This window comes from Notolepis coatsorum (genome assembly GCF_963971535.1).
Source record: "Notolepis coatsorum genome assembly, chromosome: 14".
Lineage (NCBI taxonomy): Eukaryota > Metazoa > Chordata > Actinopteri > Aulopiformes > Paralepididae > Notolepis > Notolepis coatsorum.
The window spans coordinates 4,799,065-4,813,450 of record NC_140178.1 but is presented as its reverse complement, the minus strand read 5'-3'; the positions used below and the strand labels follow the sequence as shown (position 1 = coordinate 4,813,450).

General features: G+C 43.1%; 1 protein-coding gene across 1 annotated transcript in view; it reads left to right on the top strand.

Moving 5' to 3' along the window:
• The window catches only part of tmem184a (transmembrane protein 184a), a 78,131-nt gene that overhangs the window by 40,525 nt on the left and 23,220 nt on the right, over positions 1-14,386 (top strand). The window contains exon 3 of the mRNA XM_084328404.1: positions 12,832-12,997. Coding sequence (XP_084184530.1) covers positions 12,832-12,997 — 166 coding nt within the window. The remainder of the gene's footprint in view (positions 1-12,831; positions 12,998-14,386) is intronic.

Sequence of the window (14,386 nt, the reverse complement as noted above, 5' to 3'; positions counted from 1 at the left end):
GACTCTCCATCAGAATACTCACAGTATGGGATCTGTAGATGAAGTCTGAGGTTATATTGTCCACGTCGGGCTGCAATTCTTGTATGAAAGGTGTTTAAAGATTATTATTTATTATTATTATCATTACTTGAGGGTTCAAAGGAAATATACATCCTCACTCTCCTGTCATCATAAGTGAAAGTACAGAGGTGCAATTTCAGTGATTGTTTTGATTTCCAAGGTTCCAAGCCACAGTCTAAAGAAAATCGGGGATGCAGCCTTTGCTAACTATGGACCAAAGTTATGGAACACACTACCTATGGACATTAGGGAAGCTAGATCTCTTAATATTTTCAGAAATAAGCTAAAAACGTACCTCTTCACCATAGCCTTCTAATACACCCCGCTGTTGATTGTACTGTAGCACTATTTTACTCTGGCCATTCTATTGCATAATTTTACTATCTATTCTACTATTCTATTATTACACTGTATTATTGGTGTGCAAATCAGTCAACTTACAAAAAAGAGCCTGTTGGAGGATTTCAACAAGATAAATGCGACAATAGTGCAAAATAGTTCACTATAATATTTCAAAGCGAAGTAAAAAATATTATAATAAAAATCATGTTAAAAAAGGGAAAATAAAAAACAATATCAGTGGGGCACAGATGATCATCAGTACTGATAGTGGTCTAAATACGCCGATGGACCAACTCGAAAGCGGATGTCCTTGGACTAAGGGTGTGCAAGGATATCTGGTTAGCCGGTTAAAAATATAACCGAACTGGGACATGTACTGTATGAATCCGCACATTCTTTTCACAAGTTTTCAACATTATGTCATCATGACCAGGAGGACTAGTGTGTACGTTCTTACAACCACACAAATAAGACATTAAAGGGGAACTATTTTACTATTTCTTTCACTATTTGGGCACTTTTACACAATTCCTGTGAGTCTATGGAACACCTCTGTAATATATATATTTTTTTTATTCATTGTTTTGTATTTCTAATCAAGTCCTCAAAAACAGCATTTTTCTACCTCAAGATCTCGAGCTGTTTTGAGCCTGGGCTCCTAAACCACTGCGGGTCGTCGTCTTCCCCTGAACATTAACATGCAGCAGTGACTATATGACATCACATATAGGCACATTTTCAAACGACTCAGTTCAGTGAGGGTGAATATTGTGAGAGGAGAATTGGAAGAATGCGCCAATATGAGAATTTTTAGACATAGATCATATTAATATAAGTTCACATAGCTAGGAAACAATGCTAAACACTCAAAAAGGCCATTTATAAGATAGTTCCCCTTTAAGAAAACTGCATCATTTTCAAAGGATAAGGCCGGTGTCATTTCTTTTGTCAACATACGAAAAGACAAAACCCACAATGCATTTCTTCTACGAGTATCTACAGTAGCAAACACTAGATTATAGCTAATATTTTCTTCCAGTTTGCTCTGAACTTGGGAAAAACTGCTTCTTCCTTTTGATGCTTCCAGCACCTGGAACGTCCTCCGACTGACCTCTGAAGCTGAAGGTTCTTCCTTCTCTCGCTGCGTTTATAAGCATGATCTCTGACCACTGTGTGTCCACTTAGCAGATTTTCTTTATTGTTTATTCTTATTTATTGTGTCTTATGTATGAAATGGCTGATAAACTGTCTTCTGTTTTGTAAGCCCCTCGTCGCTGTAAATGAGGGTAACCTCTGTGTCTCGCGAGTTGAAATAAAGGTTAGAAATTAAAATATCCAGAAGTCCATTTTTATCCTGTTGTCAGTATATTTCATCATGCCAATAAACACAAGCACTGTACTTTTCTTTGCTGTACAATCTCTTCACCAAGAAACCTCTCTCTGTCTTTTCCATCTCGCAGAGAGACATGGAAACTGTCGCCTCGTTCAAACGACTGTTCAAACTCTCCGTAGCGCTGTCTTAAATGGAGTCTTACTCCAATATGCTGTGATGAAAGCCTTTCAGCCGGAGGCGGCAGACGTGATCACACTCCACTCCTCCTGGACCCCTCCACCGCCTGGCAGCCGGCACGTCTCCACACTTTACCGCCTCGGCGATCACATTTAAGAGCTCTGATGGGTTCTGCCTCAGGACACATCGTTGATCTTTTAGCTCCGTACAAAACTACTACAGAGACCGGACGGAAAACTCCGGCCGACGGGTCTCTTCTCTCAGGGATCCTCCTCCTCCTCGCACTGTGGAACGACCCGCCACAAGGAGTTCAAGCCAAATCACTTTTTATTTTTTATTCATGTTCCTGTTTTCCTTTTTTTTTTATGTTGAAGAGGACGAGTCTCAACGTTCTCCTGCGTTATTTAGCGCTTGGAGACGACGCCAGCTTTTTTACAAACTAAACTTACCGTCTTCTACTATCATGCACTCTTCCACTAAATAATCGTCCTTGCCTATACTACTACCTACTATACTAATATGTCTCTACTATCATGCACTCAACACTGCAGCACCCAAGTTTCAACACTGTTTGATGAACATTGTTACTCACTGAAAGAGTTGTGCCCTTCCTGCTGACTTGTTGTACAGAACTTGTAAGTCGCTTTGGATAAAAGCATTCAGATAATGACTAAATGTAAATGTCTCTCAGTTGTTGGAGGTGAAACCGTCGAGTCCAGCGTTTCTACGACGACACTGGCTCTGACCATCGTCTTCTAGTTGCAGTGTTTGCTGCAGTCAATAGTAATAACTAGTCTTTTGGGTGTATTGTGATGATTCCATCAGAGCCTTGTTCACACCACACTGACTAACACATACTACTATACTAATATAATATAATAATACATAGGGCTGCTCGATTATGGCAAAAATCATAATCACGATTATTTAGATTGATATGGAAATGACAATTATTGAACACGATCATATGCATTTATTGCACTTTTTTTGGTTGAGCAAATTGGTCGCGTTGCCTTGTGGTGCAGCCACGACCGTGTGACATATCACAGTATTTTATCTATCCAAGTCTGACTCCTCCAAACCAGTTTTCCAGACAACTGCATTTGTTTTACCTTTCTTCTCGACCAAAGGCTGCCTTTCTGTCATCTTCTACAAGTTACCAAAGGCTGCCTTCCTGTCACCTTCCACAAGTTACCAAAGACTGCCTTTCTGTCATCTTCTACAAGTTACCAAAGGCTGCCTTCCTGTCATCTTCCACAAGTTACCAAAGACTGCCTTTCTGTCATCTTCTACAAGTTACCAAAGGCTGCCTTTCTGTCATCATCTACAAGTTACCAAAGACTGCCTTCCTGTCATCTTCTACAAGTTACCAAAGACTGCCTTTCTGTCATCTTCCACAAGTTACCAAAGGCCTTTCTGTCATCTTCTACAAGTTACCAAATACCTTTCTGTCATCTTCTACAAGTTACCAAAGGCCTTTCTGTCATCTTCTACAAGTTACCAAAGGCCTTTCTGTCATCTTCTACAAGTTACCAAATACCTTTCTGTCATCTTCTACAAGTTACCAAAGGCCTTTCTGTCATCTTCTACAAGTTACCAAAGGCCTTTCTGTCATCTTCTACAAGTTACCAAAGGCCTTTCTGTCATCTTCTACAAGTTACCAAAGACTGCCTTTCTGTCATCTTCCACAAGTTACCAAAGACGTTTAAAAATAACTGGAGAAACGCGCCTCAACACTAACTGAAACTACTGTTTGTGCTTGAGGGGGGAGGGGTGTCGCACACTGCTGTGAAGGAAGGGTGTGCTGTGTTTACAACACAAGACAAACTGAGAGCAACACGGCATGCGGCACAATTAGTTTGATCTAATTTATTTTGTTCGTAAATCGTAATTGAGTCAACTTAACACACAATGTGATTACAGGAATCTTGAAGCCTGCAGTGAACAGACAACAGTTAAACAGTTAACGTTTGACATTAAATATAGTTTCATATTTATTTTAATAAGGGAAGAAATGGATGTCATTTTAAGGATCTTAACAGCATAATTTAAAGGTGCAGTATGTAGTTTTGGGCGGTATGTTTTCAACTCAAGAGCTCTGGAAAGATCCCATGGTACATTCTATGGTATATGAAAATAATAAATATACTGTACATTACAATAAACTCTGCTGGTACTAAAACTAGTCCCCTTGGACTCTTTACAATCGCAGTGCCAGAAATTCAGTTTATAAATATATTTACTACGCATCTGCTAGGCTTCCGTTTGATTTACAAATCAAATCAAGTGTATATTGTTTAGCCCGAGATCACATGGAATTGCCCCCATGGGCTTTGCAAGTCGAGAAGAAACATCACAATAGATCAGGAACAAAAACCACCATAGAATCCATATATGCGACACTCCGACTTTCCCCAATGAAGATAAAGAACGACTCACTAAAACCCAGCAATAGGAAAAGTAAAGCACCACAGGAGAGGAGAGAAACCTCAGATGGGCTGTTCTAAGGGGATGTCGGTGATAATAGTGTTGCTATGGCTGGAGAATAGAACAGGCAAATAATTGGTATGAATGTATATATACATGTAATGAAACACATGTATATATATATATATATATATACATCTTTTTTTTTTTTATTATCCACTTTTTCTCCCATTTTTTTCTATATTTTCTCCCATCCCAATTTCGTATCATCCAATTCAACCCTCCCCTGTCACGAACGCTGTTTCTTGCCTCCCACAAGCCGGCTGCAATGTGGACTAAGTCATACATAGCACAAGTCCCCTCCGGTACTTGAGGTAACAGCAGTCGCATCTTTTCACCTGCGCAGCTCGATCTCTCAGTGGCGAGGAGTAACGCATGGGAGGCTCACGCTGCCCCCGACACTTCCTGATTCTACTGCGCAGGCGCACCAACCGACCTGTAGGAGTCGCTGTCCACAACGCCCGATCCCCACCCATCAGTCTCCCACCCCCTAATACGGCCAATGTGTATTAGTATGAACGAGCAGCTAAACTGAAAGCAATGTGGAGCGCTGGGCTCAAACAGGCAAGCCCAGCGTCTCCGTCATTCGTGGCGAGCGCCTTGCCCACTACGCAATGTAGCCGCCCCTTATATATATATATACATACATGTTAGCAATAGTATCTAAAGTACATAAGAACATTTTAAAATGTAAAGGGGAACTATCTTATAAATGGCCTTTTTCAGTGTTTAGCATTGTTTCCTAGCTATGTGGACTTATATTAATAGGATCTATGTCTCTAATTCTCATATTGGCGCATTCTTCCAATTCTCCTCTCACAATATTCACCCTCACTGAACTGAGTCATTTGAAAATGTGCATATCTGTGATGTCAGAGATTTCTCAGCTGCATAATAATGTGGCAGTTGGTGTGGCAGTTGGCACCAGGCCACACAGTGGTTGGAGCCCACCCTCAAAACGGCTTAAGATCTTGAGGTAGAAAAGTGCTGTTTTTGAGGACTTGATTAGAAATACAAAACAATGATTTTTTTTGAAAAAAAAAACTTACAGAGGTGTTCCATAGACTCACGGGAATTGTGTAAAAGTGCCCAAATAGTGAAAGAAATGGTAAAATAGTTCCCCTTTTAAAGAAGAAAAAAAAGCATAGGAAAACGAGCCCTGGTATGAAAATAGGATGGAGGCTAAAAGGCTCGGAGCTCAGTATCGGATTGATATTCCCCAGGGGACAGGAGAAGCAGAGCGGGCGTGTTTAGTAATATTCCCCAGGGGACAGGAGAAGCAGAGCGGGCGTGTTTAGTAATATTCCCCAGGGGACAGGAGAAGCAGAGCGGGCGTGTTTAGTAATATTCCCCAGGGGACAGGAGAAGCAGAGCGGGCGTGTTTAGTAATATTCCCCAGGGGACAGGAGAAGCAGAGCGGGCGTGTTTAGTAATATTCCCCAGGGGACGGGAGAAGCAGAGCGGGCGTGTTTAGTAATATTCCCCAGGGGACAGGAGAAGCAGAGCGGGCGTGTTTAGTAATATTCCCCAGGGGACAGGAGAAGCAGAGCGGGCGTGTTTAGTAATATTCCCCAGGGGACAGGAGAAGCAGAGCGGGCGTGTTTAGTAATATTCCCCAGGGGACAGGAGAAGCAGAGCGGGCGTGTTTAGTAATATTCCCCAGGGGACAGGAGAAGCAGAGCGGGCGTGTTTAGTAATATTCCCCAGGGGACAGGAGAAGCAGAGCGGGCGTGTTTAGTAATATTCCCCAGGGGACAGGAGAAGCAGAGCGGGCGTGTTTAGTAATATTCCCCAGGGGACAGGAGAAGCAGAGCGGGCGTGTTTAGTAATATTCCCCAGGGGACAGGAGAAGCAGAGCGGGCGTGTTTAGTAATATTCCCCAGGGGACAGGAGAAGCAGAGCGGGCGTGTTTAGTAATATTCCCCAGGGGACAGGAGAAGCAGAGCGGGCGTGTTTAGTAATATTCCCCAGGGGACAGGAGAAGCAGAGCGGGCGTGTTTAGTAATATTCCCCAGGGGACGGGAGAAGCAGAGCGGGCGTGTTTAGTAATATTCCCCAGGGGACAGGAGAAGCAGAGCGGGCGTGTTTAGTAATATTCCCCAGGGGACAGGAGAAGCAGAGCGGGCGTGTTTAGTAATATTCCCCAGGGGACAGGAGAAGCAGAGCGGGCGTGTTTAGTAATATTCCCCAGGGGACAGGAGAAGCAGAGCGGGCGTGTTTAGTAATATTCCCCAGGGGACAGGAGAAGCAGAGCGGGCGTGTTTAGTAATATTCCCCAGGGGACAGGAGAAGCAGAGCGGGCGTGTTTAGTGATATTCCCCAGGGGACAGGAGAAGCAGAGCGGGCGTGTTTAGTGATATTCCCCAGGGGACGGGAGAAGCAGAGCGGGCGTGTTTAGTGATATTCCCCAGGGGACAGGAGAAGCAGAGCGGGCGTGTTTAGTGATATTCCCCAGGGGACAGGAGAAGCAGAGCGGGCGTGTTTAGTGATATTCCCCAGGGGACAGGAGAAGCAGAGCGGGCGTGTTTAGTGATATTCCCCAGGGGACGGGAGAAGCAGAGCGGGCGTGTTTAGTAATATTCCCCAGGGGACGGGAGAAGCAGAGCGGGCGTGTTTAGTAATATTCCCCAGGGGACAGGAGAAGCAGAGCGGGCGTGTTTAGTAATATTCCCCAGGGGACAGGAGAAGCAGAGCGGGCGTGTTTAGTAATATTCCCCAGGGGACAGGAGAAGCAGAGCGGGCGTGTTTAGTAATATTCCCCAGGGGACAGGAGAAGCAGAGCGGGCGTGTTTAGTAATATTCCCCAGGGGACAGGAGAAGCAGAGCGGGCGTGTTTAGTAATATTCCCCAGGGGACAGGAGAAGCAGAGCGGGCGTGTTTAGACGTCGGTCAACTGAGGAGGACTGACGTGGAGCGGATCCTGTGGTGGTCGTCGAACCGGTTTGGGGAAGAATAGCCGCCGCAGTCTACTCTGTTTTGCCACATCAAGGACGGCACAGGGAAGATCACACCACCCTGACGGGCCCAGCGGGCGGTACCAGGGCTGGCCGTATATACCTGTATATCAACACACCATCACACCACCCTGACGGGCCCAGCGGGGCGGTACCAGGGCTGGCCGTATATACCTGTATATCAACACACCATCACACCACCCTGACGGGCCCAGCAGGGGGCGGTACCAGGGCTGGCCGTATATACCTGTATATCAACACACCATCACACCACCCTGACGGGCCCAGCGGGCGGTACCAGGGCTGGCCGTATATACCTGTATATCAACACACCATCACACCACCCTGACGGGCCCAGCGGGGCGGTACCAGGGCTGGCCGTATATACCTGTATATCAACACACCATCACACCACCCTGACGGGCCCAGCAGCGGGCGGCACCAGGGCTGGCCGTATATATACCTGTATATTATCAACACACCATCACTCGAGAGATCCACTCGCAGAGAGACAGGGGGACAGGGGCTAGAGAGCTCCCGTGTTCGCAGTGGGCAGACATAGGAGCAATACATACATGTAATAAAGCATATATATATATGCATACATAGTAGCAATAGAATCAAAGTATATAAGACGATTATAAAATTAAAGTAATAAATGGAAGCGCTTCAAGAGATCTTTCTGATTATTATCCTGGTTTGTTTGGATCCTTATTCCTTGCTCTCTGTCATTGACGCCTGCATTTCCCTCCGGGGATGAATGAAGGTTCATCTTTATTGTAGAAGAATGATCTGCAAATGTAAACCATTATATCTCAAAACTACATAGCGCCCCTTTAACGATTTTTTTTTCTTTTGTGGGGAAAATTGTGGCCGATACCGTTAACCGATATTAACACATTGAGTGCCACGGACGCGTTTTGTCGTTAGTTCATGCCGACCTTTGAGTGCCCCCGACGCTATATATAGCGTTTGTCGTTTTTTTTTTTTGGTGATTTGAATTCATATTTCATCAATCGAGCCTCACGCTAGTGTTGCAGACTCTCTCTGAGCTCAATTGGGAAGATACCGCCCCCTGTCGTCTCTCCCTGTGTAACTGCACCCCATTACTTTACACTGACGAAGGGGGGGGGGGCCAGTTTCCTCATTTTACTTTTCCCTCAAGCCGACTGAAGAATCCATTGTGCTCGCCGGCCCGGAAAACGCGTGGATTATGTATTTACAGTACCCAACACTGTAATCAATAAGCGTGATCGATATTTGGAATGGCGATCAGGAATTGGAATAATCTTTTTGGATAACATCTGATCTCGGGTAAGGAATTTATTTGATCAGTCTTAGGATAATCAGAGCTATTTTCACAGAGATATACCGGTAAGCGTTTGCCCTATGTGTGTGTGTCTGTGTGTGCGCGATCAGGAAATGAGAGAATCGATATTTCAGCCCGCCTCTATAGCGTGCATAAGTACACATATACTATCGATAATCTAGCATTTATTTGAAAACTATTCATAAATAGGCCGAAAAATTACAACGTGTTTGTGTATTCCAGAATATTCCAGTAAATGTCTTTTATCACGGAATCTATATATTTTCCTTGAAAACTAGGGCTTTTCAAAATGCTATAAAACGGAAATGAACCGATTATTTAAAAAAAATTATAATAATAATAATAATAATAATCCGTTTCGACAATGTTGACTGCAAACAAGTCATTGATAAGCGACAGGCAGATTAGACACATAATTTAAGAGATTATGCGTTCACAACGCTATCATTGAAGTGGGTGGTGGCATTTAACCATGCTTCACCATGTTAATGGCCGGTACTGAAAGTGTTAATATTGCTGTTCTGCCCGATACCAATATTTACCGATGTCGATATCTGTGTATAGAAAACACTTTATGATATTTTCCAAAATACATTTTTCTTTTACTTTTGTAACTTCTTTTCAGAAATGACTGATAATTTGAAACAATTTAAGACCAAAACATGTAATAAAAAAATTAAAAAAAATATTTATATCGGCCCTATTTTGATATCGGACCGATACCAATGTGTAAAAAAAATTACCATATCTGCCGATATTATATCGGCGGCCGATATATCGTGCATCACTAGACACAATGTGTTCTTCAAGGCGCCGCATCACGCTTTCTTCTCGCCGTCCGTGTCCTCGAGGGTAAAGCGCCTTCATATCTCCTGTTGTTGTACGTACTGCCAAAATACCAGAAGAGTGGCTCTACATTCACGGCGGCTCATTTGAAAACTTACAGCTAGGGATGCTCTGATATTGATATCGGATATCGGCCCCGATATCACTCAAATAGCTGGATCGGGTTTTGAAAAAAATAATATATATATATATCGGATTTTGTTTAAAAAAAATTATATAATAATAATTAAATAAGAAATAACACTTCAGTACATTTATATCTGTTAATTTGTTACATTTAGTTTCACTAGTTAGGAAAGTAATGTTTTAAGTCAAGCCTGATGTTGCCTTGCACAAAAGAATGATCCCAGTCTTTTCCACACAGTGAGGCACACAGTTTATTAATTGAACAATGGCATTTACATTTAGTCATTTAGCTGAAACGCTTTTATCCAAAGTGACTTACAAGTTCTGTACGACAAGTCATCAGGAAGGGCACAACTCTTATCAGCTGAGTAACAATGTTCATCAAAGTGTTGAGTGCTACAGTGTAGGTTAGTATAATTATTAGGACAAGTGCATGACGGTAAGGTTAGTTAGGGTTCGATTTAAAATAAAAAGCCAGGTATCGGCACTGAAAAGGTCGGATCGGTGCGTCCCTACTCGCAGCGCTACTCAACTACCGTCGACTCGCAACCAGGGAGACGAAAGACCCGTCGGAACAACCTAACAACTTCTTCATGGCGGATTTAACCGCCTCTCGGCCCGAGATCGATTTTGCAATTTGAAACAGTTGTGCCATCGTAATTAGCATATATATAGCTGGTTAAGGACTGGGGGGGGGGGGGGGGGGGGGGGGTTGCTGCCTGATAGTTCTGTCCTTGAAGTGTTTGCTGTTGGAAAGTGAGTCGTATCCTCCTGCTACCTGTTGGGCGCAGGGGAAGACGCAGCACCATTACCTCTGGACAGAGAGTGCTCAGGGGAGGGTGTGAATAATAATACAAATGTAAACGGAAAAGAAAACTGTAGAGAATAAGATATTCCTTTATTGATCCCCTTGGGGAAATGCAGGAATATAGGTTTAAAGGAGTAAAGATAACGGTAAACGGGAAAAGAAAACGGTAGAGATAACGGTAAAGAAAACGGTAAAGATAACGGGAAAAGAAAACGGTAGAGATAACGGTAAATGGTAAACGGACTATAAACATGTTTATGCTGCACATTTCCCAGTGGGAAACCCCTGAAGGTTTCTCCCGGGATACGATGTACACCAGGATTACCAGCATATCCCACTGACTATTATAGTTTATTCTTATTTATTGTGTCTATATGTATGAAATTGCTGATGAAATTGGTTTTCCATGTCGGTACATTAGGTTCACAAGCAGCATCTCTGAACCGCGCCCCATGTGTGCGTCTGGTCGTCTGGTCTGTTCATTAACCAAACCGGTTGGCAGAACTAGTGTGACTCTACTCTATCTCTTCTAGATCTACTCTCACCTCTGTGACTCCACTCTATCTGTTCTAGATCTACTCTCACCTCTGTAACTCTATCTCTTCTAGATCTACTCTCACCTCTGTAACTCTATCTGTTCTAGATCTACTCTCACCTCTGTAACTCTATCTCTTCTAGATCTACTCTCACCTCTGTGACTATCTCTTCCAGATCTACTCTCACCTCTGTAACTCTATCTCTTCTAGATCCACTCTCACCTCTGTAACTCTATCTCTTCCAGATCTACTCTCACCTCTGTAACTCTATCTCTTCTAGATCTACTCTCACCTCTGTAACTCTATCTGTTCTAGATCTACTCTCACCTCTGTAACTCTATCTCTTCTAGATCTACTCTCACCTCTGTGACTATCTCTTCTAGATCCACTCTCACCTCTGTAACTCTATCTCTTCCAGATCTACTCTCACCTCTGTGACTCTATCTCTTCTAGATCTACTCTCACCTCTGTAACTATCTGTTCTAGATCTACTCTCACCTCTGTAACTATCTGTTCTAGATCTACTCTCACCTCTGTAACTCTATCTGTTCTAGATCTACTCTCACCTCTGTAACTATCTGTTCTAGATCTACGCTCACCTCTGTAACTCTATCTGTTCTAGATCTACTCTCACCTCTGTAACTATCTCTTCTAGATCTACTCTCACCTCTGTGACTCTATCTGTTCCAGATCTACTCTCACCTCTGTAACTCTATCTTCTATATCTACGCTCACCTCTGTAACTCTATCTCTTCCAGATCTACTCTCACCTCTGTGACTCCACTCTATCTCTTCTAGATCTACTCCCACCTCTGTGACTCTATCTCTTCCAGATCTACTCTCACCTCTGTGACTCCACTCTATCTCTTCTAGATCTACTCTCACCTCTGTGACTCCACTCTATCTGTTCTAGATCTACTCTCACCTCTGTAACTCTATCTCTTCTAGATCTACTCTCACCTCTGTAACTCTATCTCTTCTAGATCTACTCTCACCTCTGTAACTCTATCTCTTCCAGATCTACTCTCACCTCTGTAACTATCTCTTCTAGATCTACTCTCACCTCTGTAACTATCTGTTCTAGATCTACTCTCACCTCTGTAACTCTATCTCTTCCAGATCTACTCTCACCTCTGTAACTCTATATCTTCTAGATCTACTCTCACCTCTGTGACTCTATCTCTTCCAGATCTACTCTCACCTCTGTAACTCTATCTCTTCCAGATCTACTCTCACCTCTGTGACTCTATCTCTTCCAGATCTACTCTCACCTCTGTAACTCTATCTCTTCTAGATCTACTCTCACCTCTGTAACTCTATCTCTTCTAGATCTACTCTCATCTCTGTAACTCTATCTCTTCTAGATCTACTCTCACCTCTGTGACTCTATCTCTTCCAGATCTACTCTCACCTCTTTCAAGTTTCAAGTTCAAGTTTCAAGTTTCTTTAATAGTTGTCATACAGAAGTACAGAATACTTTTATACAAAATGCTTCTTACTGTTACGCTCCAGAGACTGTGCAAGACAAGATAAGTATGAAATAAAATAACATAGTAAAATTAGAAGTAAAAAAAATTAGGTCACAGTGTTCAGTTTAGACATATGTACAATGTTCGATGCAGAATAGACGTAACTGAGTTACCATATAATATACAATACTGTGCAGTGTACTAATATACAATACTATATAGTGCAAGGCAGAAATGGGATGAGGTGCAATTTAGGTACAATTTAGGTACCTCTGTGACTCTATCTCTTCCAGATCTACTCTCACCTCTGTAACTCTATCTCTTCTAGATCTACTCTCACCTCTGTAACTCTATCTGTTCCAGATCTACTCCCACCTGCGCTGCTACTCCGTGCCCAACGAGCAGCGCTACATCATTCGCATCCTCTTCATCGTGCCGGTCTACTCCTTCGACTCCTGGCTCAGCCTCCTCTTCATCAGCAACGACCAGTACTACGTGTACTTCGACTCCGTCAGGGACTGCTATGAAGGTGAGCGCTAAAACTTTAGACTAAACAATAATACACAACATATATTCTATCATACAAACTAACTCTAAGCTATAACTGGCATCAAGGTAAGGCAAATCAGTTTTTCACATTAGGATTTAACATCCCAATAGGCCTCTTTGTTTACGATTTGATTCCGTACAAATACAAATAATTATCATTCCATTTGGGCTGTGGGGGGGGGGGGGGGGGGGGGGTGCTTAACACTTTCAATGCCAGCAGGGGGCGCACGATTTAGTGCTTGCGTGCCACCACCCACTTCAATGATAGCGCTCTCATATTTGCGAACGCATAAACTACATCTTAAATTATGTGTCTAATCTGGCTGTCGCTTATCAATGACTTGTTTGCAGTCAACATTGTCGAAACGGATTGTTTTTTAATTGGTTGATTTCCGTTTTATACCATTTTGAAAAACGCTCGTTTTTTTTCAAGTTTCAGGAAAATATAAAGATTCTGTGATAATCGCCCTTTACTGGAATATTCTGGAATACACAAAAAACGTTGTAATTTTTCTGCCTATTTTCAAATAAACGCTAGATTATCGATAGTATATGTGTACTTATGCACGCTATGGAAGCGAGCTGAAAAATCGATTATCTCATTTCCTGATCAGCACACACACACACATACACACATATGGCACACGCTGATATATAGGTGAAAATAGCTCTGATTATCCCAAGACTGGTAAAATACATTCCTTACCTCAGATCAGATGTTCTCCAAAAGGATTATTCCAATTCCTGATCGCCATTCCAAATATCGATCGCGTTTATTGATCCAACGCTGGGTACTGGAAATATGTATTCCACGCTGTTCTGGGGCTCGGCAATGAATCCGATCCTCTCGGGTGACTTGCCTGAGAAGTAAAATGATTTTTTTTCCCCCATGTGTTTCATTCAATCCATTCCAAAGGGGTGCAGTACCACAGGGAGAGACGATAGGGGGCGGTATTTTCCCAATGGAGCTCAGAGAGAGTTTGCAGCACTAACGTGAGGCTAGATTGAATATGAATTCAACTCTCGTCGTTGGCAATGAACGGTCGGCATGAACAAACGAGATATCTCGTTGTTGGCATTGAAATTGTTAATGTCTGAAGGAGTCGACTGAAGGCTTCTTGTTCTCTGCGAAAGCATGTAATTGGTCCACTGGTATGTGCGCCATTAGCGTTATCCATGCTTCTAGACCTCTTTGCTTTTGGAAAGAATAAAAGAAATTCAAAAGATTACAATATATAATGGCGGCTGGGTGGTGCAGCGGACATTGTGCTCGTCACCAACGCAAGAGACACCGGGTTCGACTCCGGCTGTCGGGCCAGCCGTCATACTAACTCAATTGGCAGAGTTAGCGGGTGGAAGTCGATGGGTG